Source organism: Oncorhynchus gorbuscha, linkage group LG09 (genome assembly GCF_021184085.1).
Source record: "Oncorhynchus gorbuscha isolate QuinsamMale2020 ecotype Even-year linkage group LG09, OgorEven_v1.0, whole genome shotgun sequence".
Taxonomy (NCBI): domain Eukaryota; kingdom Metazoa; phylum Chordata; class Actinopteri; order Salmoniformes; family Salmonidae; genus Oncorhynchus; species Oncorhynchus gorbuscha.
Genome location: NC_060181.1, coordinates 46,880,780 through 46,902,318, shown reverse-complemented (window position 1 = coordinate 46,902,318; position 21,539 = coordinate 46,880,780). Strand labels below are relative to the sequence as shown.

At 42.2% G+C, this 21,539-nt stretch overlaps 1 protein-coding gene across 3 annotated transcripts; it reads right to left on the bottom strand.

The window, feature by feature from the left end:
* Window positions 1-1,248: 1,248 nt before the first annotated feature.
* On the bottom strand, window positions 1,249-11,327 carry LOC124043718 (interferon regulatory factor 2-like). Of its 3 annotated transcripts, none has more exons than XM_046362604.1 (9): window positions 11,110-11,327; window positions 10,031-10,123; window positions 7,371-7,470; window positions 7,043-7,219; window positions 6,405-6,439; window positions 5,905-6,025; window positions 4,820-4,984; window positions 3,890-3,933; window positions 1,249-2,351 (listed from the first exon to the last, which is right to left on the bottom strand). In XM_046362604.1, exons 2-9 carry the CDS (start codon window positions 10,115-10,117, stop codon window positions 2,046-2,048), a joined length of 1,035 nt encoding a protein of 344 aa, XP_046218560.1. In that variant the 5' UTR covers window positions 10,118-10,123; window positions 11,110-11,327; the 3' UTR covers window positions 1,249-2,045. The 3 variants fall into 3 exon arrangements, with proteins under 3 accessions (XP_046218560.1, XP_046218559.1, XP_046218561.1); XM_046362603.1 differs by having other exon boundaries at window positions 4,820-4,993; window positions 11,110-11,326; XM_046362605.1 differs by lacking the exon at window positions 4,820-4,984.
* Window positions 11,328-21,539: the final 10,212 nt, after the last annotated feature.

Genomic DNA, 21,539 nt, shown 5'->3' with positions numbered 1-21,539 from the left:
CATTCCTGTTGAAACAAGTAATACTATGTGTGTCAAAACACTCACCGTTGGCACTATTTTCTGAGTAAAGATCTGACTTCAAGAGTTGAGTGAGGACAGTAGGAGCAGAACAACAATGAAACAAATCTCTTCTGAATCCCAACAGCTGAATCAAACAACAGCGTAAATGTTTCACACATTTGGTCTTAAATTATAGGACACTGCTGACCTCTGTTAATCTGTGTCACTGTATTGAAACTTGAAAAACAGTCTGTGGTGTAATATTGGAAATATTACAACATTGTAGTACAACAGGATTACAAAACAATATTTTTATTAAGATTTCCATGTTTATCCACAGGATTAAGAGTTGCCCCTGAATGTGCAGTGACACACTCAAATGTGTGTAAATGTATAGCAACTAATTTAAAACACACAATTACATACAGTACCAGTCAAAAAATTGGGCACACCTACTCACTCCAGGGTTTTTCTTTATTTTTTACTATATTCTACATTGTAGAATAATAGTGAAGATATCAAAACTATGAAATAACACATATGGAATCATGTATTAACCTAAAAAGGTGTGAAACAAATCAAAATATATTTTATATTTGAGATTCTTCAAAGTACCCACTAGTTGCCTTGATGACAGCTTGATGACAGCTTTGCATACTCTTGGCATTCACTCAACCAGCTTCATGAGGTAGTCACCTGGAATGCATTTCAATTAACAGGTGTGCATTGCGTTTGAGCCAATCAGTTGTGTTGTGACAAGGTAGGGCTGGTATACAGAAGATAGCCATATTTGGTAAAAGACCAAGTCCATATTATGGCAAAAACAGCTCAAATAAGCAAAGAGAAATGACAATCCATCTTTACTTTAAGACATGAAGGTCAGTCAATTTGGAAAATTTCAAGAATTTTGAAAGTTTCTTCAAGTGCAGTCACAAAAACCATCAAGTGCTATGTAAAAACTGGCTCTCATGAGAACCGCCACAAGAAAGGAAGACCCAGAGAGTTACCTCTGCTGCAGAGGATAAGTTCATTAGAGTTACCAGACTAAAGAATTGCAGCCGAAATAAATGCTTCACAGAGTACATCTACAATGTAGAAAATAGTAAAAATAAAGAAAAACCCTTGAATGAGTAGGTGTGTCCAAACTTTTGACTGGTAATGTATATACACACACACACACACACATACAGTAAGCTACAAGCATATACAATTTCACATACAGTAGATGTCACAAATAAAGACAGAAAATGTTGATGGAAAATATATATATTTTTCCTCATGTGTCATGTAAATAACAATACAAAAAAGTAATCTAACAAATATTCAGAAATCTTTAACTTTGGGGGAAAAATATACAAATTGTATAATTGTCCACCCTAGATTAAAATGTACCTTTATAATATATATATATATATATATATGCTTATATATATATATGTTTATCTATATGCTTAAAAGAGAGTGCCTTAAAAGGCATCTAGATAAATTACCAAGTGCATTTATTCACTTCATCCTTTTATCCTATGGATGGCATCTCCTTGAAGGCCAAAGACAAGGTTGCAAAGTGAGCCATAGATAAGGCCTCTACAAGGCCTCTACTATGGCTTCAGCTTTGCTGTTAGTGTACACACATACCCAGCCCAGAGTGGACAGACACATCCCCGTCAGTGCTTTCCATAAGGTGCAGAAGCGGTTTGCCATTACGCAGACAAATTAGTATGTACATTATTAACAGTGGGCAAAGTGGGATGAGATGCCCTACAAATATTTTCACAGTTCGTAGATGAATTCTCTCCCATCGCATCTAAAAGGCCCTGAGATCTTGGGAGGTTCAGTTTGGGCATCGATCCATATTCTACAGCTCACAGAGCCCCATACCCCTATACTGTACTGTATGTCCCAGTCATTCCTATGAGTAGGCACTCTGGTCGAACAAGGCCAGCAGGCACTCTGGTCTAACAAGAAGGCCAGCTGTGATCAAGGCTTTTCCACGCCAAGCCTGCCACTGACTGGCCCATATCTTGAGTCACTGCACTGCCAGGTCTTCAGCAGGTCTTCACAGAGGACTTAGAGATGTCTGAGGTCTTCATGATAACACTGGCTCGGGTCTCTGCAGCAGAGGCCTGGCTGGAGGAAGCCTGCTCTGAAGGAGGGTGTAGGGCTGCTGGCATGTCCCTTTTCCAGGGGCTGTTGTCGTAGCTGATGAGGGGCATGGGGTCCCTGGTGCTGGTCACTTTGAAGTTGGTTACCTTTCCAGTTGTGACAAAGGTGGCCATGCTGGGTAGTGAGCACGATGGTACTCTCAGCACAGAGGAAGCTAAACTTGATCCCCACAGCCCACCATGAAGATGCTGCAAGTCACAGTGAAGGTGGGTTTAATTCAGCCATAACCATTCAAACACTTATTTCAGGATAGATCTGAATATAGATTTGGCCACAAGCATATTTCTTAACATGTATAGTAGTCTGTTTGTAGAATTTTCATAAATCATTGACAAAATTAGAAGAGGGAATTTCTTTTAAAACACTAACCACATTTCCATCCACAGTTTTCATGCGAGTAAAGTCATAGCATAAAAAAATAATCACAACAGCTGTGATGGAAATAGGACGTTTCTATATAATTTTATAAATGCCACTGCATTTTTGCATTAAAATATGTCACCAATTGGATGGAAACCTAGCTATAGCAAGTCTTGCAAAACATGTGGCATATTTACCAATGAAAATATATTACTGCAACTTGAACACATTGGCATGCCCATGTACATATTGTCATGTTTATAAGCGCTGTATGACTTAATACTTTCTAACATGCTTGAAAACTGTTCTTCCTGCTGTTGAGCTCTGCATGATTCATCTATACTAAGGAACCTCATCTCCTCCCTCTTCACCCACGGACATAAACACATGTACGTGTGTGCAGCATCAAATTTCCTCTTCCAGCTCAATGTAGCAAGATATTCTACAAGAACCACAATAGCCATCTTGCCCACATTTTTGAAAGTAGCTGACAACCAGGGCTTTCTAGGGCAAAGAAAATAGCTTGGCATTTTACTAGTTTTCTCTGTTTCTCCAATGGGCATGTCATTATGTATTAGAACACGACAAACAATAGAACACTACAACACAAAAGGGAAATAATGGTTGAGAAATAAAGAATGCTATTCTGTTGAATTCTGTAACTGTATGTATGTGCCTTGATTTGTGATTGGGCTTGTTTTGAGCACAATTCAAAACATGAAATGAGGTTTAATCATTAGCCAGGGGACAAAAGTGAATCCGGTATTCACCAGAGAGCTGCCTTCTGTTTTTCGTCTTTCTTTACGTCAGAGCACTTTAGAACAGGAACTGACAATATGGGCTGGGCTAGTGGTAGAAGTAAAAGGGACAGTACCACCATTCTACAGTTACAGTATTCTTACTACTGTAAAGCAGTAGAACTGGCTAATGTAATGAACTCAAAATAGTGGGTTTCAAGTGAAGGTTTGTTTATCTTTTGATAAGGCAGGGTTAATGATTCAGCGGTCTGTACAGTATGTGTCTGTGTACCCAGGCAGGCCCAGCCATGCCGCTCAGCCCTATTAGAATTAGCTAATTCTGCTAGCTAAGTGCACTTCCCTTGGCTAAGAGAACAAACCAGCTACAATGGCACCATAAAACAAAGCTGTCGCTTTGTGCTGCAAGCACTCCATAAAGGCACACAGGTTCAAAATCAAAGTGTGTGTCAGCTCATGATTTTTACTTTCTTTCCAACCGTAGAAAATAATCTAGCTGTCTTGAATGATTATTTGGCTAACATAATGGTTAGGAGGCAATTTTTTGACTGATGCGATTTTCTTCTGATACAGGTATGCAATTGGACAACGCAATTGTTCAGTGTCCTTACCTCCTTAGAGTCCTCTTCACTGTGCACACTGTCTGTGTCACTCTCTGTAAAGCAGAACAGAAAGAACAACCATGAAAACCCATAACTCAGGGATTTCCAGACTAACAGGTTGGAGAAGAATGGGCATATGAAAGAATGTCAGAGTTAAAAAAGTTAAATGACAATAGGCTTATCTGCTACCATCAGTGATGAACTCTAGTGAACTTCTGCACATAATCATTGTAGAGATTATATGTTATGCTTCACCAAATACTAAACATGCAGGAATAGTAGAGTAGTTATATGTACAGTATCATACTATATGTAGCACATCAGGTGGATCAATATCAACTGAACCATATACAGTATCATATTAAGCATATACATACAGAAATAACTTTGTAAATATGCATAAATACAAGTTCATATTCTGAGTTCAACTCTTTCTGTGTTAATTCTTCTCCCAGGGAAAACATTAACTTATTCTACAGTGATACCATGAGCAGGTTGAATGACAGTGGTGATGTAGCCATGTTTATGATAGCAAGCACTGGCCTGGCCTTGGGCTTGCAACAGGGAAGCCTTATGGCCCTTATAGACATTAAGCAATACACCACAGTACTATACTATCTAGACTGAATGAAGTTTCAAATTTTTCAATTTGACTTGGCATTTTAAAATGGAGGTGATAGTGGGCCTTACAAGTCGCAGGCATACAATGGTGTTAGAAAATATAGTGGTACCTCCCATCACCAATCAAATGATTCACCTGGAGTGACATTCTAATCGGAGGAACTATAATAGGAACTATACCTAACTATATCTAATAATAGGAACTATACCACTATTAACGCCTATAATGGGTACTGATGTGAGTTCCAAGCAACCCCGTCTGTTGTTTTAGGGCATGGGTTGGGATGGAGTGGGAGGATTTAGGGGGTGTGGACTGACCTCCATACGAGGACACAGGGGAGATCTGGAGTGGGTACGGGTGGCTGGAGCTGACTGACTGCTCCTCATTCTCTGTGGTCACCTCGATGGTCTGACACACATATGGCAGGTCATCGATGATCAGCTGGTCATCCCCAGGGCTGCGACTGCCCGGATGAAGAAATTCTGAGGAAGCTTAAGATAATCCCTGGTTATAAATTTGTCCTCCAGTGGAAAGCCAAAACAATTTACTCACAGCTATATGCATAAGACATTAGTAAGTGTGTAACTACTATACATGTTCATAATAACATTCCTTGTCACTACTCCTGTTGTGCTCTCTTAACTTCTTGGTGACGGGGCAGTATTTTCACGTCCGGATGAAATGCATGCCAGAATTCAACTGCCTGCTACTCATCCCCAGAAGATAAGATATGCATATTATTAGTAGATTTGGATAGAAAACACTCTGAAGTTTCTAAAACGGTTTGAATCATGTCTGTGAATAGGACAGAACTTATTTAGCAGGTGAAACCCCGAGGTCAAACCATTCAGATTTTATTTTTTGAGGTCACTCTTTTCAATGGGATTTCATTGGGAATCCAGATTTCTAAGGGACCTTCTTGCAGTTCCTACTGCTTCCACTGGATGTCAACAGTCTTTAGAAATTGGTTGAGGTTTTTCCTTTGTGTCATGAAGAATTAGCCCTGTTCAGAACGAGGGTCACTTGTAGTGCACTGTTAGATATTTTCCTCCTGTATTGAACATAGATCATCCCGTCTTCAATTTTATCGATTATTTACGTAAAAAAATACCTACATTTGTATTACAAAAGTCGTTTGAAATGTTTTGGCAAAGTTTACAGGTAACTTTTGAGATATTTTGAAGTCACGTTGTGCAAGTTGGAACCAGTGTTTTTCTGGATCAAACGCACAAAATAAATGGACATTTTCGATATATATCGACGGCTTTTTATCATTGGCTTTTGGCCAGGTGGGACGCTAGCGTCCCACATATCCCAGAGAGGTTAATGGTCTACCACACAACATCAATTCAATTGATTAAATGTGTGTAGTGGACACAGACACTGATGCCAAAGCTCTTACCTGTGCAGTCTGTAATGTACTCCTCTTTCACATCATCCTTCACCTCTATCCTCACCACTTCATGGTCTTCAACAGACCCATTCATGCTCTCCATGGATGAGGACCTGGGCTCCACCTGTTCCTGGGGTGACAGAGGCAGAGAGGTGTGGGCATCTCTTTCCATCTTCACTGGAGGTCTGTCATGCTTGCTAATATCATTTTACATTTGCCAAGTAAAATGATCAATTTCAAAAAATGGTTTGAATGGTCTGAATGGTTTGAATGGTTAGAATGGTTAGAATGGTCTGAATGGTTTGAATGGTTAGAATGGTCAGAATGGTCAGAATGGTTTGAATGGTCTGAATGGTTAGAATAGTCTGAATGGTTAGAATGGTCTGAATGGTTAGAGTGGTCTGAATGGTTAGAATAGTTAGAATGGTCTGAATGGTTAGAATGGTCTGAATGTGAAATTGAATAGTAATGCACTGAGGTCTTGTGTGTCAACACACACTAGTTATTACCTTGTTTTTCCCCTCTTTTCCCCTCCTTTTCTTTCCTAGAAAACACATCAACATGACATTCCACTGTTAAAAGTTGGACACAAATTAATATTTTTCAGTGTGTCAATTTCAAGCCTATGCAACCGTCTCAGCGAGAAGAACATGTAGATAAACTGTTGATTGCAAATAAACAGTAATGTAAAAATATCTACAACATTAACAAATGTGCATCTACATAATCAAGTGTTAATAACATATAAAACCGTGCTTACAGCACATATTATACATGAATTATCTTGGCTAGTAGCTACACAGTAAAGTCATAAGTGTTATCCTCTCTGGAAGCTGATCTTTAATTCGGTCTCTGCCATTTCTAATTCAATTTTATGTATTTATTTAACCTACATTTAACTAGGCAAGTCAGTTAAGAACAAATTCTTATTTCCAATGACGGCCTACACCGGCCAAACCTGGACGATGCTGGGCCAATTGTGTGCTGCCCTATGGGACTCCCAATCACAGCCAGTTGTGATACAGCTGGATTTGAACCAGGGTGTCTGTAATGTCGTGTCTACCAATGAGATGCAGTGTCTTAGACCGCTGCACCACTCGGGAGCCCCAATCATTGTTCTCTCAGAGCTAGAGAGGCAACCACTTGCCTTTCTTGGTCTGGCGCTCTGACGCAGACAGCATCTTGTATACCCTGAAAGCGTTGGTTCCCTTCTTGATGCTCTTGTCTTTCACCTCCTCAATATCAGGCAGAGAGTTCATTGCACAGCGGAAATTGGCCTTCCATGTTTTCGGGTCTGGTTTGTCGATCCCTAGTTGGTATTTTCCTGAATATAAAAAATGACTTATTATTGGAAGGCTATGCTGCTGCATAAACTTGAGTCATAACACTGATCATAACACATAACAGTGGCATTGGTAATGTAACATACTGTGTATTGTTAGCCAGTTCTTATCATTTCATTTTCATAACTGTACCTGTATGAATGGCCCAGTTCTTGAATAAAGGAGCATCTTTTTCCAAATCCCAGCCATGTCTTGCAGCATGCATCCATGGAATCTGGAAGATCCTCTTCTCCTGCAGATTCATTACAACAATGATTCAGACATTTATGATTTGGCTCACACATCGCACACACCTTGCGTAATTTGGTCAGCTGCATGATTAATCTCCCCACGTCCAAATAATCAGGGACGAAAACAAAAACATTCCTACGCATTCCACAAGAGATTAAGATGAGTACATAGACTGCTTACGAGGTACGGAAACAAATATCTGAATACATTCTTTCGCTGAACTATCTTATTATGTTTAAATAGATACTTCATTTAAATTCCCATTAAAGGTGCTGACAAACAAAGTCATATGTGAAAATAGTCTGTTTTTAAAAGACTGAAGCACTGGAAGCATTTGAAGGTTATAAATATTCAGACCCCTTCACTTTTTCCACATTTTGTTACGTTACAGCCTTATTCTAAAATTGGTGAAATAGTTTTTTTCCCTCATCAATTTACACACTGTTTTTTTAAACAGACGTATCACATTTACATAAGTATTCAGACTACTTTGTTGAAACACCTTTGGCAGCGTTAACAGCCTTGACTCATCTTGGGTATGACGCTACAAGCTTGAAACACCTGTATTTGGTGAGTTTCTCCCATTCTTCTCTGCAGATCCCCTCAAGCTCTGTCAGGTTGGATGGTGAGCGTCGCTGCACAACTATTTTCAGGTCTCTCCAGAGATGTTCGATCGGGTTCAAGTCTGGGCTCTGGCTGGGCCACTCAAGGATATTCAGAGACTTGCCCCGAAGCCACTTCTGTGTTGTCTTGGCTGTGTGCTTAGGGTCATTGTCCTGTTGGAAGGTAAACCTTCACACTAGTCTGAGGTCCTGAGCACTCTGGACCAGGTTTTCATCAAGAATCTCTCTGTACTTTGCTCCATTCATTCTTCCCTCAACCCTGACTAGTCTCCCAGTCCCTGCCACTGATAAACATCCACACATCATGATGCTGCCATCACCATGCTTCATCATAGGGATGGTGCCAGGTTTCATCCAGAAGTGACGCTTGGCATTCATACCAAAGAGTTCAATCTTGGTTTCATCAGATCAGAGAATCTTGTTTCTCATGGTCTGAGATTCCTTTATATTTCTTTTGGCAAAAAACAAAGCTGGCTGTCATGTGCCCTTTATTGAGGAATATCTTCCGTCTGGCCACTCTACCATAAAGGCATGATTGGTGGAGTACGGCATGTTCTTCCATCTCCACAGATGAACTCTGGAGCTCTGTCAGAGTCAACTTCGGGTTCTTGATCACCTCCCTGACCAAGGCCCTTCTCCCCAGAGTGATCAGTTTGGCCGGGCTGCCAGCTCTGGGAAGAATCTTGGGAAATCTAAATGTCTTCCGTTTCAGAATGATGGAGGCCACTGTATTCTTGGGGACCTTCAATGCTGCAGACATTTTTTCGTACCCTTCCCCAGATCTGTGCCTCGACACAATCCTGTCTCGGAGCTCTACGGAAAATTCCTTCAAACTCATGGATTGGTTTTTGCTCTGACATCTGTGGGACCTTATATAGACAGCTGTGTGCCTTTCCAAATCATGTCCAACCAATTGAATTTACCACAGGTGGACTCCAATTGTAGAAACATCAAGGATGATCAATGGAAACAGGATGCACCTGACCTCAATTTCGAGTCTCATAGGGTTTGTCATTATAGGGTATTGTGTGTAGATTGTGGACTGGGGATTTAATCCATTTTTGAATAAGACAGTAACGTAACAAAATGTAGAAAAAGTGAAGGGGTCTGAATACTTCCCGAATGCACTGTATATGTAACATTTCTACCTGAAAATAATTACATGCAACATTTCTACCTCAATCACATATCAGTAGTAATGCAGGAATAAAAATCCACTAAAGAAAAACCGTCCGGTCTGGCTAGCTGTTGTATGTAGGCTACAGCTCGCTATTTTATAATTAGTTTGCGTTTGCGAGGTTGACAACATTAGCAAAACATTCACATTACAACTCTTCCTTAAGTCCTTGCAACAGTTCCTTCACAACAGTGTTTGTAGATACAATGTTTGACATAGTTCTTTTAACATCCTGACATGTGTGCTTATTATTTTACCATTGATATGTTCTAGGCTATTTTGAGACCATAAGAAAGATCCGGTAATGCTGGAGTGTCTACCAATGGCATGTCCACATTTATGAAGTATTTATAAAATATAAATTGCCCACACTTTAGATGAAGTGATGCAAAAATACTTAACTAATGATTAGTAAATGGTTTATAAGGACCTACAGTATATTAAATCTAAAGAATGGAGTAATGATTAATACATGATAAATAAACAATTTACTAATTCATTATAAATGCTTTATTACGTGGAGTTTTTTATAAAGTGCTACTCAAAAAAGTTGTTAAAGAATATAGTAAGATGCACACATGCTGTTTAGATGTGTACATGCCTGTTTGTGTTCCTATATGATGGAGGGGTTATGTTGGTGGGTTTGGTAGCAATTGTTGCATCAGCATAGCGTGAAAACCAGGTACAGTATAAACTTAGAATATGGTGAACTTTCATACTAAGGCAAACTCAGTATCTCAATAAAGATACATTTCACTTACTCTATTAACCCATTTCAGCCCAGGAATTAGGCAAGAGTTGATCTGTTCCTCCAGCCATGGTCGCATTCGCATCCTCTCCACTGGCATGGTGGCCTGCAGACACAGAGCAAGGAGGAAATAAACAGTAAATTGAATGAATGAACCCTTCACTTCACGTCCTGAAGACAGCAACAGATCAGAAAACATCTGAGACCAATTGGCCCATTTGGGGGATGACAATTCCCTGAGATTATCAGCAACATCTGATCTCATACAGAGCAGAACCCAGAACCAAAACACATCTAATACAGAGGGGCCACAACAACACACAATAATACGTTCAGATGTGTTATATCACATGTCGAACTGTACTCTGTTGATGTGTAATAAGGTGTTAATGAATCTTGAAAATAGGTTAACAGTACACATAAGGCTTGTGATGACCATGACCTAGAGTTAATGCTGCAGGTAGAGTAATCACGTTTGTGATCAAGGTCCACTTCAACAAAACGCAAGAAACTCCTAAACCAATCAACTGTAACAGGTTATGCGAATGTTACTTTAATATATTTACATATTGGGTTTATCATACATATTATATTAAGAACATTAAGCCAATAAAATAACGAACTTGTAGTTATAATGTAGTCAACCCTGCATTCGTAGCCTAGTAGTCGTGTAATTTACCAGAACCAAGCTTGTTCCAATTCCATTATGCCTCCAATTTCTTTCTGAGCCTGATAATAACATACACAATGTACACAATACATACACAATACACAATAACACAACTACCGATAAATGGTTACTTCAATGGTTTATCGACATTCTGGTGCGCTATGCGCCACAGTTGGCAACAAATATACATTGCATCCGTCTCGCAAAGTCATGCTGTGGCCAAAACTGACAGCTGTTCAAGTTCACCAGAAAGCTGGCTGACATGTCAACCCAAAAGTGAAAATAAACTTCATTCCATGTCGGATTGTCGGTTGCCCATGATCGGATCAAGGTTCTATTGCTTTCGATTAGGGTTTACATGGTCGCTTCATGATTCTATGGATACATAACTCTTCAGCAAAAACAACATGCGGAAACGTTACCTGCGATAAAGTGTTCTATTCAACTTGAGGTATCGACAGTCCTCTTGCCAGTCGCAAAGTTATCCCCGTGTAGTGTGTGATTTTGCGTACCAAAATGAAAACTATTAGCCTATTTCAGTGTCCAGATCGAAAGCAAAACAAGTAAAGGAAGTGCTTTGCGTGGAAATCCCCCTCCCGATATTTTCGTTTCACGTCCCCTGGACATAGATGGCGTTGTACGTAAGGGGTTCTGGAGTACGGAAGTCGTGCTCATTGGTCTACGGCTACGCCTCTGCAATCGACAGCTCAATTTCATTTTCACTTCCTCAAACCTCATCTGGTTGTATTCCAGCTTGCTATGCTAGTGACCAATCCTCAAACAGGGCTTTAGTTTTTGAGATACCCGAGGTATAACAAAGCACAACCATATTTTAACATATCTCTAAGTTCTCCTATATACGAAATAGATGGTTGTATGTCTAAAAATATTTACCAGGTGTTCCTTTTGGTAGCTGTTCAATAGACAACTTTCCAAGTCATCTGTGATCTAAATCAGTGCTATATGGTCCTGCCTGACAAAAAAATAAATGCAGTAACATGTTTTTTTGATGAGTGGCTATTGTAATTTGCTCTAAAGCACCCCCTAAACTTAAAATGTGAAGAGTATTGCCAGGCTCTGATATTGCTAGAATGTGGAATACAAGTCGTCGGTTGGCTGCCCTACATACACAGATAAACAACATTAGGATATCTTAATACAGCTTGGAAATGTAGACCTGTAAACACACAGATACAATAGATAGAAATATCAACTATTATTATTTAGGATGAATTATGATGATGATGAACTTCACTTTTTGGTACGGTAACTGTTCAATAGACAACTTTCCAAGGACATTTTAAAAAAAATGTTGTGGCTATTGTATTCATCGATAAGAAAAGTGGGCTCAGACACTGAAAACTGTCATTTTTCCAGTCAAATGTGGATTTTATATGTTTAACCCCTCATGCAATTACGTTAGGGGCCCCCCTAGATTTCACACCAAATCCAATATGACATCCAAAATGTGTGGTCCTGTGTAGCTCAGTTGGTAGAGCATGGCGCTTGTAACGCCAGGGTAGTGGGTTTGCCAGGGTAGTGGGTTCGATCCCCGGGACCACCCATACGTAGAATGTATGCACGCACAGCCACCATTTAGTGGTAGGTTTCTGTCACTCAGGGAAGATGTCATCTGGTCTTTTCTTAAATCCCTGTATGGTGTTCTGGGTATTTTAGAGTACTTGCTGAAATTTAATAGCCAGATTATTTATTTTTTACTTTCAAAGTCGCTTTGGATAAAAGCGTCTGCTAAATGGCATATATAAAATCCAATATCACTCCCATATTACCACTAAATGGTGGTTTAATCAACTGTATACATACACATTTTAAATGAGAAATGTTTCAGATTTGTGGACTGTACTTGTGACCTGTACTCAAGTCTATTTTTGTTTACTTTAACTATGTTAGGAATCCAATATGCCCACCATATACACTCAAAGACCTTTGTCTGGATATACACTACTGTTCAAAAGTTTGGGGTCATTTAGAAATGTCTTTGTTTTTCAAAGAAAAGCAAAATTTTTGTCCATTAAAATATCATCAAATTGATCAGAATGTTGTAAATGACTATTGCTATTGCAGCTGGCAACGGCTGATTTTTTAAATGGAATATCTACATAGGCGTGGAGAGGGCCATTATCAGCAACCATCACTCCTGTGTTCCAATGGCACGTTGTGTTAGCTTAAAAGGCAAATTGATCATTAGATAACCCTTTTGCAATTACAGTCGAAATGTACATACACTTAGGTTGGAGTCATTAAAACTTGTTTTTAAACCACTCCACAAATTTCTTGCTAACAAACCATAGTGTTGGTAAGTCGGTTTTGGACATCTACTTTGTGCATGACACAAGTCATTTTTCCAACAATTGTTTACAGACAGATTATTTCACTTATAATTGACTGTATCATAATTCCAGTGGGTCAGAAGTTTACATACACTAAGTTGACTGTGCCTTTAAAAAGCTTGGAAAATTCCAGAAAATAATGTCATGGCTTTAGAAGCTTCTGATAGGATAATTGACATCATTTGGGCCAATTGGAGGTGTACCTGTGGATGTATTTCAAGGCCTACCTTCAAACTCAGTGCCTCTTTGCTTGACATCATGGGAACATCAAAAGAAATCAGCCAAGACCTCAGAAAAAAAATTGTAGACCTCCACAAGTCTGGTTCATCCTTGGGAGTAATTTCCAAATGCCTGAAGGTACCACGTTCATCTCTACAAACAATAGTACGCAAGTATAAACACCATAGGACCACACAGCCGTCATACTGCTCAGGAAGGAGACGCGTTCTGTCTCATGGAAATGAACATACTTTGGTGCAAAAAAGTGCAAATCAATCCCAGAACAACAGCAAAGGACCTTGTGAAGATGCTGGAGGGAACAGGTACAAAAGTATCTATATCCACAGTAAAACGAGTCCTATATTGACATAACCTGAATGGCCGCTCAGCAAGGAAGAAGCCACTGGTCCAAAACCGCCATAAAAAAGCGAGACTACGGTTTGCAACTGCACATGGTGTCACGCCCTGGTCGTAGTATTTTGTGTTTTTCTTCATGTATTTGGTCAGGCCAGGGTGTGACATGGGTTTTTGTATGTGGTGTGTAGATAGTGGGATTGTAGCTTAGTGGGGTGTTCTAGGTTAGTCTATGGCTGTCTGAAGTGGTTCTCAATCAGAGGCAGGTGTTTATCATTGTCTCTGATTGGGAACCATATTTAGGCAGCCATTCTTTGGTTGTATTGTGGGTGATTGTCCTGAGTGTCTTGATGTCCTTGTGCTGTGTTAGTTGACACAAGTATAGGCAGTTTTTGGTTTTCGTTTCGTTTATTGTTTTGTAGTGTTTGTGTTTATTCGTGTTTACGTTGTGTGATTAAACATGGATCGCAATATACACGCTGCAGTTTGGTCCGACTCTCCTTCACCATATGAAAACCGTGACACATGGGGACAAAGATCGTACTTTTTGGATAAATGTCCTCTGGTCTGATGAAACAAAAATATAACTATTTGGCCATAATGACCATCGTTATGTTTGGAGGTAAAAGGGTGAGGCTTGCAAGTCAAAGAACACCATCCTAACCGTGAAGCACGGTGGTGGCAGCATCATGTTGTGGGGGTGCTTTGCTGCAGGAGGGACTGGTGCACTTCACAAAATAGATGGCATAATAAGGTGGGGAAATTATGTGGATTTATTGAAGCAACATCTGAAGACATCAAATAAAATAAAATAAAATAAATTTTTATTTGTCACATACACATGGTTAGCAGATGTTAATGCGAGTATAGCAAAATGCTTGTGCTTCTAGTTCCGACAATGCAGTAATAACCAACAAGTAATCTAACTAACAATTTCAAAACTACTGTCTTATACACAGTGTAAGGGGATAAAGAATATGTACATAAGGATACATGAATGAGTGATGGTACAGAGCAGCATAGGCAAGATACAGTAGATGGTATTGATTACAGTATATACATATGAGATGAGTATGTAAACAAAGTGGCATAGTTAAAGTGGCTAGTGATACATGTGTTACATAAGGATGCAGTCGATGATGTAGAGTACAGTATATACGTATACATATGAGATGAATAATGTAGGGTAAGTAACATTATATAAGGTAGCATTGTTTAAAGTGGCTAGTGATATATTTACATCATTTCCCATCAATTCCCATTATTAAAGTGGCTGGAGTTGTGTCAGTGTGTTGGCAGCAGCCACTCAATGTTAGTGGTGGCTGTTTAACAGTCTGGTGGCCTTGAGATAGAAGCTGTTTTTCAGTCTCTCGGTCCCAGCTTTGATGCACCTGTACTGACCTCACCTTCTGGATGACAGCGGGGTGAACAGGCAGTGGCTCGGGTGGTTGATGTCCTTGATGATCTTTATGGCCTTCCTGTAACATCGGGTGGTGTAGGTGTCCTGGAGGGCAGGTAGTTTGCCCCCGGTGATGCGTTGTGCAGACCCCACTACCCTCTGGAGAGCCTTACGGTTGAGGGCGGAGCAGTTGCCGTACCAGGCGGTGATACAGCCCGCCATGATGCTCTCGATTGTGCATCTGTAGAAGTTTGTGAGTGCTTTTGGTGACAAGCCGAATTTCTTCAGCCTCCTGAGGTTGAAGAGGCAACTGCTGCGCCTTCTTCACGATGCTGTCTGTGTGAGTGGACCAATTCAGTTTGTCTATGATGTGTATGCCGAGGAACTTAAAACTTGCTACCCTCTCCACTACTGTTCCATCGATGTGGATAGGGGGGTGTTCCCTCTGCTGTTTCCTGAAGTCCACAATCATCTCCTTAGTTTTGTTGACGTTGAGTGTGAGGTTATTTTCCTGACACCACACTCCGAGGGCCCTCACCTCCTCCCTGTAGGCCGTCTTGTCGTTGTTGGTAATCAAGCCTACCACTGTTGTGTCGTCCGCAAACTTGATGGTTGAGTTGGAGGCGTGCGTGGCCACACAGTCGTGGGTGAACAGGGAGTACAGGAGAGGGCTCAGAACGCACCCTTGTGGGGCCCCAGTGTTGAGGATCAGCGGGGAGGAGATGTTGTTGCCTACCCTCACCACCTGGGGGCGGCCCGTCAGGAAGTCCAGTACCCAGTTGCATAGGGCGGGGTCGAGACCCAGGGTCTCGAGCTTGATGACAAGCTTGGAGGGTACTATGGTTTTGAATGCCGAGCTGTAGTCGATGAACAGCATTCTCACATAGGTATTCCTCTTATCCAGATGGGTTAGGGCAGTGTGCAGTGTGGTTGAGATTGCATCGTCTGTGGACCTATTTGGGGGGTAAGCAAATTGGAGTGGGTCTAGGGTGTCAGGTAGGGTGGAGGTGATATGGTCCTTGACTAGTCTCTCAAAGCACTTCATGATGACGGAAGTGAGTGCTACGGGGCGGTAGTCGTTTAGCTCAGTTACTTTAGCTTTCTTGGGAACAGGAACAATGGTGGCCCTCTTGAAGCATGTGGGAACAGCAGACTGGTATAGGGATTGATTGAATATGTCCGTAAACACACACTGGGCCTGCAGCCTTGCGAGGGTTAACACGTTTAAATGTCTTACTCACCTCGGCTGCAGTGAAGGAGAGTCTGCATGTTTTCGTTGCAGGCCGTGTCAGTGGCACTGTATTGTCCTCAAAGCGGGCAAAAAAGTTATTTATAAAAGTTATTTAGTCTGCCTGGGAGCAAGACATCCTGGTGACTGGGCTGGATTTCTTCTTGTAGTCCGTGATTGACTGTAGACCCTGCCACATTCCTCTTGTGTCTGAGCCGTTGAATTGAGATTCTACTTTGTCTATGTACTGACGCTTAGCTTGTTTGATAGCCTTGCGGAGGGAATAGCGCACTGTCAGGAAGTTAGGAAGTCAGGAAGTTAAAGCTTGTTCGTAAATGGGTCTTCCAAATGGACATTGACTCCAAGCATACTTCCAAAGTTGTGGCAAAATGGATTAAGGACAACAAAGTCAAGGTATTGGGGTGGCCGTCACAAAGCCCTGACCTCAATCCTATTGAAAATTTGTGAGCAGAACTGAAAAAGCATGCGTGAGCAAGGAGGCCTACAAACCTGACTCAGTTACATGAGCTCTGTAAAGGAGGAATGGGCCACAATTCACCCAACTTATTGTGGGAAGCTTGTGGAAGGCTACCCGACACGTTTGACCCAAGTTAAACAATTTAAAGGCAATGCTAGCAAATACTAATTGAGTGTATGTAAACTTCTGACCCACTGGGTATGTGATGAAATAAATAAAAGTTGAAATAAATCATTCTCTCTACTATTATTCTGACATTTCACATTCGTAAAATAAAGTGGTGATCCTAACTGACCTAAGACAGGGATTTTTTACAAGGTTAAATGTCAGGAATTGTGAAAAACTTTTTATTTCTTTAAATATATATAAATATATGAGTTTAATTGTATTTGGCTAAGGTGTATATAAACTTCCGACTTCAACTGTATGTCCAAGCACGTGGAGTAATGATTCCAGCACATGCAAAGTGTTTGATAAAAACCCAATGTACTTTATCTGCCTTAAACTAGTTTTACCATTTTACCATTTATTTATGGAAAATACATGTTGTATGTTCCTGAACAATGCACCATGCTGCCTTGTTTGCAATATGACCTGGTGGCACAGATTCACGTTTTTTTTGACGCTCCTCCCTTACCGCTTTCGCCCGTTCACATCATGAGTCACAACCCGGTGCACAGCAGTACAGCTTAATCAAACTCCCTCATTTATATGCGGAAACAATGTCGAACAAGGCATATTTTTATTTATTTATTTTTATTTATCTGTTATTTTACCAGGTAAGTTGACTGAGAACACGTTCTCATTTGCAGCAACGACCTGGGGAATTAGTTACAGGGGAGAGGAGGGGATTAATGAGCCAATATCCTCATGAGCAGTAAATTAAATACACTTCAACAAAGGTTCAGATGCTACAATGCTATTTGATAACCTAACAAGGAAAGTTAGTGTTGAGTAATTACACTCTAGTATGATATGAGAAGTAGATTACCTTTTTTTGGTATTTGTGTACTTTCCCTGAAAACCTCTTTTTAAAAATACTTTTATCCATTTTTCTCCCCAATTGGTAGTTACAGTCTTGTCCCATCACTGCAAGTCCCTATACAGACTCAGGAGAGGCCTTCGCCTTGTGTCCTCTGAAACATGACCCTGCCAAGCGGCACTGCTTCTTGACACACTGTTTGCTTAACTCGGAAGCCAGCCACACCAATGTGTCGGAGGAAACACCGTCCAGCTGGTGACTGAAGTCAGCTTGCAGGCACCCGGCCCACCACAAGGAGTTGCTAGAGGAAATCTAGGCCGGCCAAACCCTCCCCTAACCCAGACAACGTTGGGCCAATTGTGCGCCGCCTCATGGGTCTCCCGGTCACGGCCAGCTGTGACACAGCCTGGGATCGAACTCTGGTCTGTAGTGGAGCCTCAAGCACTGCAATGCAGTGTCTTAGACCACTGCGCCACTCGGGAGGCCCTTTCCCTGTAAACCTTATCAAATACCATGGGGATAAGCAAAAAAATAACAGCAGCTTGGATTGATAAGCACAAACAGAAGTACTTTAAATATGTGCCACTGCACTATACACTACATTGGATGTATCTTCATGTTGTCTCTTTTCTTTCCTGCTGCCAGAACCATTCTACTGCCTGGCTCAGAACCAGTCCTGCCTGTAACACAGGGTCACAAACCATAACATGCTAAAAAAGTAAGTGAAACAAGTTGTCAAAGACAATAATAGGCACACAAAAAGAGCAAGGACAACATTTGTAACCAGTATGCCTTCTTACCATCCGGGGACAGTGGCTTCTAGCTTTATACCTGCCTCCGTAAGGCTACTGAGCGAGTGCTGCACTCTATTCTCTCTGTCCTCCCAGGCAACCTGGATGCCTATTTAGGGATTTATTGATACATGTGTTAATAAGCTACACCCTCATGCACTGTATTTTATTTGCTAATGTACACATGCTCTTTTTTATGTGGTAATGCACTGGTATGTCTGTTTTACATTAAAGTGTGCTTGATGTATCTGACACTGCAATTTAAGCCCCCTCTGGGAATATAAAGTTAGTCATGCATGCTATGATGTGTTTCCAATAGACTTAACTTGAATATTGAATCCATTTGCCACGTGAGTGCTGCAACAGGACTGTGCTGTTTATCTCCGCCACAAGCTATTTACTCATGTACAAAGCACATTCTTATTGCTCTTCTATGCTGGCAACAATTCTGTCCTCTCCCCATATGTAGAGGGGCCAAGTGGGAGTGAGGTCAGTGAAGATGAGTGAGGTGAAACAGGCGGCAGGAGGAGTTGGCAGAGTAGACCTATATGTAACCCGAGCTAGATGTGGTAAAATAAAATGAAGCAGAGCGTTAGATATGGAATATTTTATGCTGATAATTGTTCATTTCATGATTCAACATGATCTATTTCAGAATTGGTTAAACTAAGGTTGGGTTAAGGGGGTTCGGATTAAAGGTCCAATGCAGCTGTTTTTATCTAAATATCAAAACATTTCTGGCCCTGGGTAAGTAAGTACCTTACATTTACATTTACATTTAAGTCATTTAGCAGACGCTCTTATCCAGAGCGACTTACAAATTGGTGCATTCACCTTATGACATCCAGTGGAACAGCCACTTTACAATAGTGCATCTAAATATTTTAAGGGGGGGTGAGAAGGATTACTTTATCCTATCCTAAGTATTCCTTAAAGAGGTGGGGTTTCAGGTGTCTCCGGAAGGTGGTGATTGACTCCGCTGTCCTGGCGTCGTGAGGGAGTTTGTTCCACCATTGGGGAGCCAGAGCAGCGAACAGTTTTGACTGGGCTGAGCGGGAACTGTACTTCCTCAGTGGTAGGGAGACGAGCAGGCCAGAGGTGGATGAACGCAGTGCCCTTATTTGGGTGTAGGGCCTGATCAGAGCCTGGAGGTACTGAGGTGCCGTTCCCCTCACAGCTCCGTAGGCAAGCACCATGGTCTTGTAGCGTATGCGAGCTTCAACTGGAAGCCAGTGGAGAGAGCGGAGGAGCGGGGTGACGTGAGAGAACTTGGGAAGGTTGAACACTAGACGGGCTGCGGCGTTCTGGATGAGTTGTAGGGGTTTATTGGCACAGGCAGGGAGCCCAGCCAACAGCGAGTTGCAGTAATCCAGACGGGAGATGACAAGTGCCTGGATTAGGACCTGCGCCGCTTCCTGTGTGAGGCAGGGTCGTACTCTGCGGATGTTGTAGAGCATGAACCTACAGGAACGGGCCACCGCCTTGATGTTAGTTGAGAACGACAGGGTGTTGTCCAGGATCACACCAAGGTTCTTAGCGCTCTGGGAGGAGGACACAATGGAGTTGTCAACCGTGATGGCGAGATCATGGAACGGGCAGTCCTTCCCCGGGAGGAAGAGCAGCTCCGTCTTGCCGAAGTTCAGCTTGAGGTGGTGATCCGTCATCCACACTGATATGTCTGCCAGACATGCAGAGATGCGATTCGCCACCTGGTCATCAGAAGGGGGAAAGGAGAAGATTAATTGTGTGTCGTCTGCATAGCAATGATAGGAGAGACCATGTGAGGTTATGACAGAGCCAAGTGACTTGGTGTATAGCGAGAATAGGAGAGGGCCTAGAACAGAGCCCTGGGGGACACCAGTGGTGAGAGCGCGTGGTGAGGAGACAGATTCTCGCCACGCCACCTGGTAGGAGCGACCTGTCAGGTAGGACGCAATCCAAGCGTGGGCCGCGCCAGAGATGCCCAACTCGGAGAGGGTGGAGAGGAGGATCTGATGGTTCACAGTATCGAAGGCAGCCGATAGGTCTAGAAGGATGAGAGCAGAGGAGAGAGAGTTAGCTTTAGCGGTGCGGAGCACCTCCGTGATACAGAGAAGAGCAGTCTCAGTTGAATGACTAGTCTTGAAACCTGACTGATTTGGATCAAGAAGGTCATTCTGAGAGAGATAGCGGGAGAGCTGACAAAGGACGGCACGTTCAAGAGTTTTGGAGAGAAAAGAAAGAAGGGATACTGGTCTGTAGTTGTTAACATCGGAGGGATCGAGTGTAGGTTTTTTCAGAAGGGGTGCAACTCTCGCTCTCTTGAAGACGGAAGGGACGTAGCCAGCGGTCAGGGATAAGTTGATGAGCGAGGTGAGGTAAGGGAGAAGGTCTCCGGAAATGGTCTGGAGAAGAGAGGAGGGGATAGGGTCGAGCGGGCAGGTTGTTGGGCGGCCGGCCGTCACAAGACGCGACATTTCATCTGGAGAGAGATGGGAGAAAGAGGTCAGAGCACAGGGTAGGGCAGTGTGAGCAGAACCAGCAGTGTCGTTTGACTTAGCAAACGAGGATCGGATGTCGTCGACCTTCTTTTCAAAATGGTTGACGAAGTCATCTGCAGAGAGGGAGGAGGGGGAGGGGGAGGAGGATTCAGGAGGGAGGAGAAGGTGGCAAAGAGCTTCCTAGGGTTAGAGGCAGATGCTTGAAATTTAGAGTGGTAGAAAGTGGTTTTAGCAGCAGAGACAGAGGAGGAAAATGTAGAGAGGAGGGAGCGAAAGGCTGCCAGGTCCGCAGGGAGGCGAGTTTTCCTCCATTTCCGCTCGGCTGCCCGGAGCCCTGTTCTGTGAGCTCGCAATGAGTCGTCAAGCCACGGAGCGGGAGGGGAGGACCGAGCCGGCCTGGAAGATAGGGGACATAGAGAGTCAAAGGATGCAGAAAGGGAGGAGAGGAGGGTTGAGGAGGCAGAATCAGGAGATAGGTTGGAGAAGGTTTGAGCAGAGGGAAGAGATGATAGGATGGAAGAGGAGAGAGTAGGGGGAGAGAGAGCGAAGGTTGGGACGGCGCGATACCAT

Excerpts from the sequence above, each read along its gene's own strand:
- LOC124043718 (XM_046362603.1), bottom strand. The coding sequence starts at position 10,117 with ATGCCAGTGGAGAGGATGCGAATGCGACCATGGCTGGAGGAACAGATC. Across the intron at positions 7,471-10,030 it reads GGCTGAAATGGGTTAATAGA|GAGAAGAGGATCTTCCAGAT; the intron begins GTAAGTGAAATG and ends ATGAATCTGCAG. Across the intron at positions 4,994-5,904 it reads GTACATTACAGACTGCACAG|CTTCCTCAGAATTTCTTCAT; the intron begins GTAAGAGCTTTG and ends GATTATCTTAAG.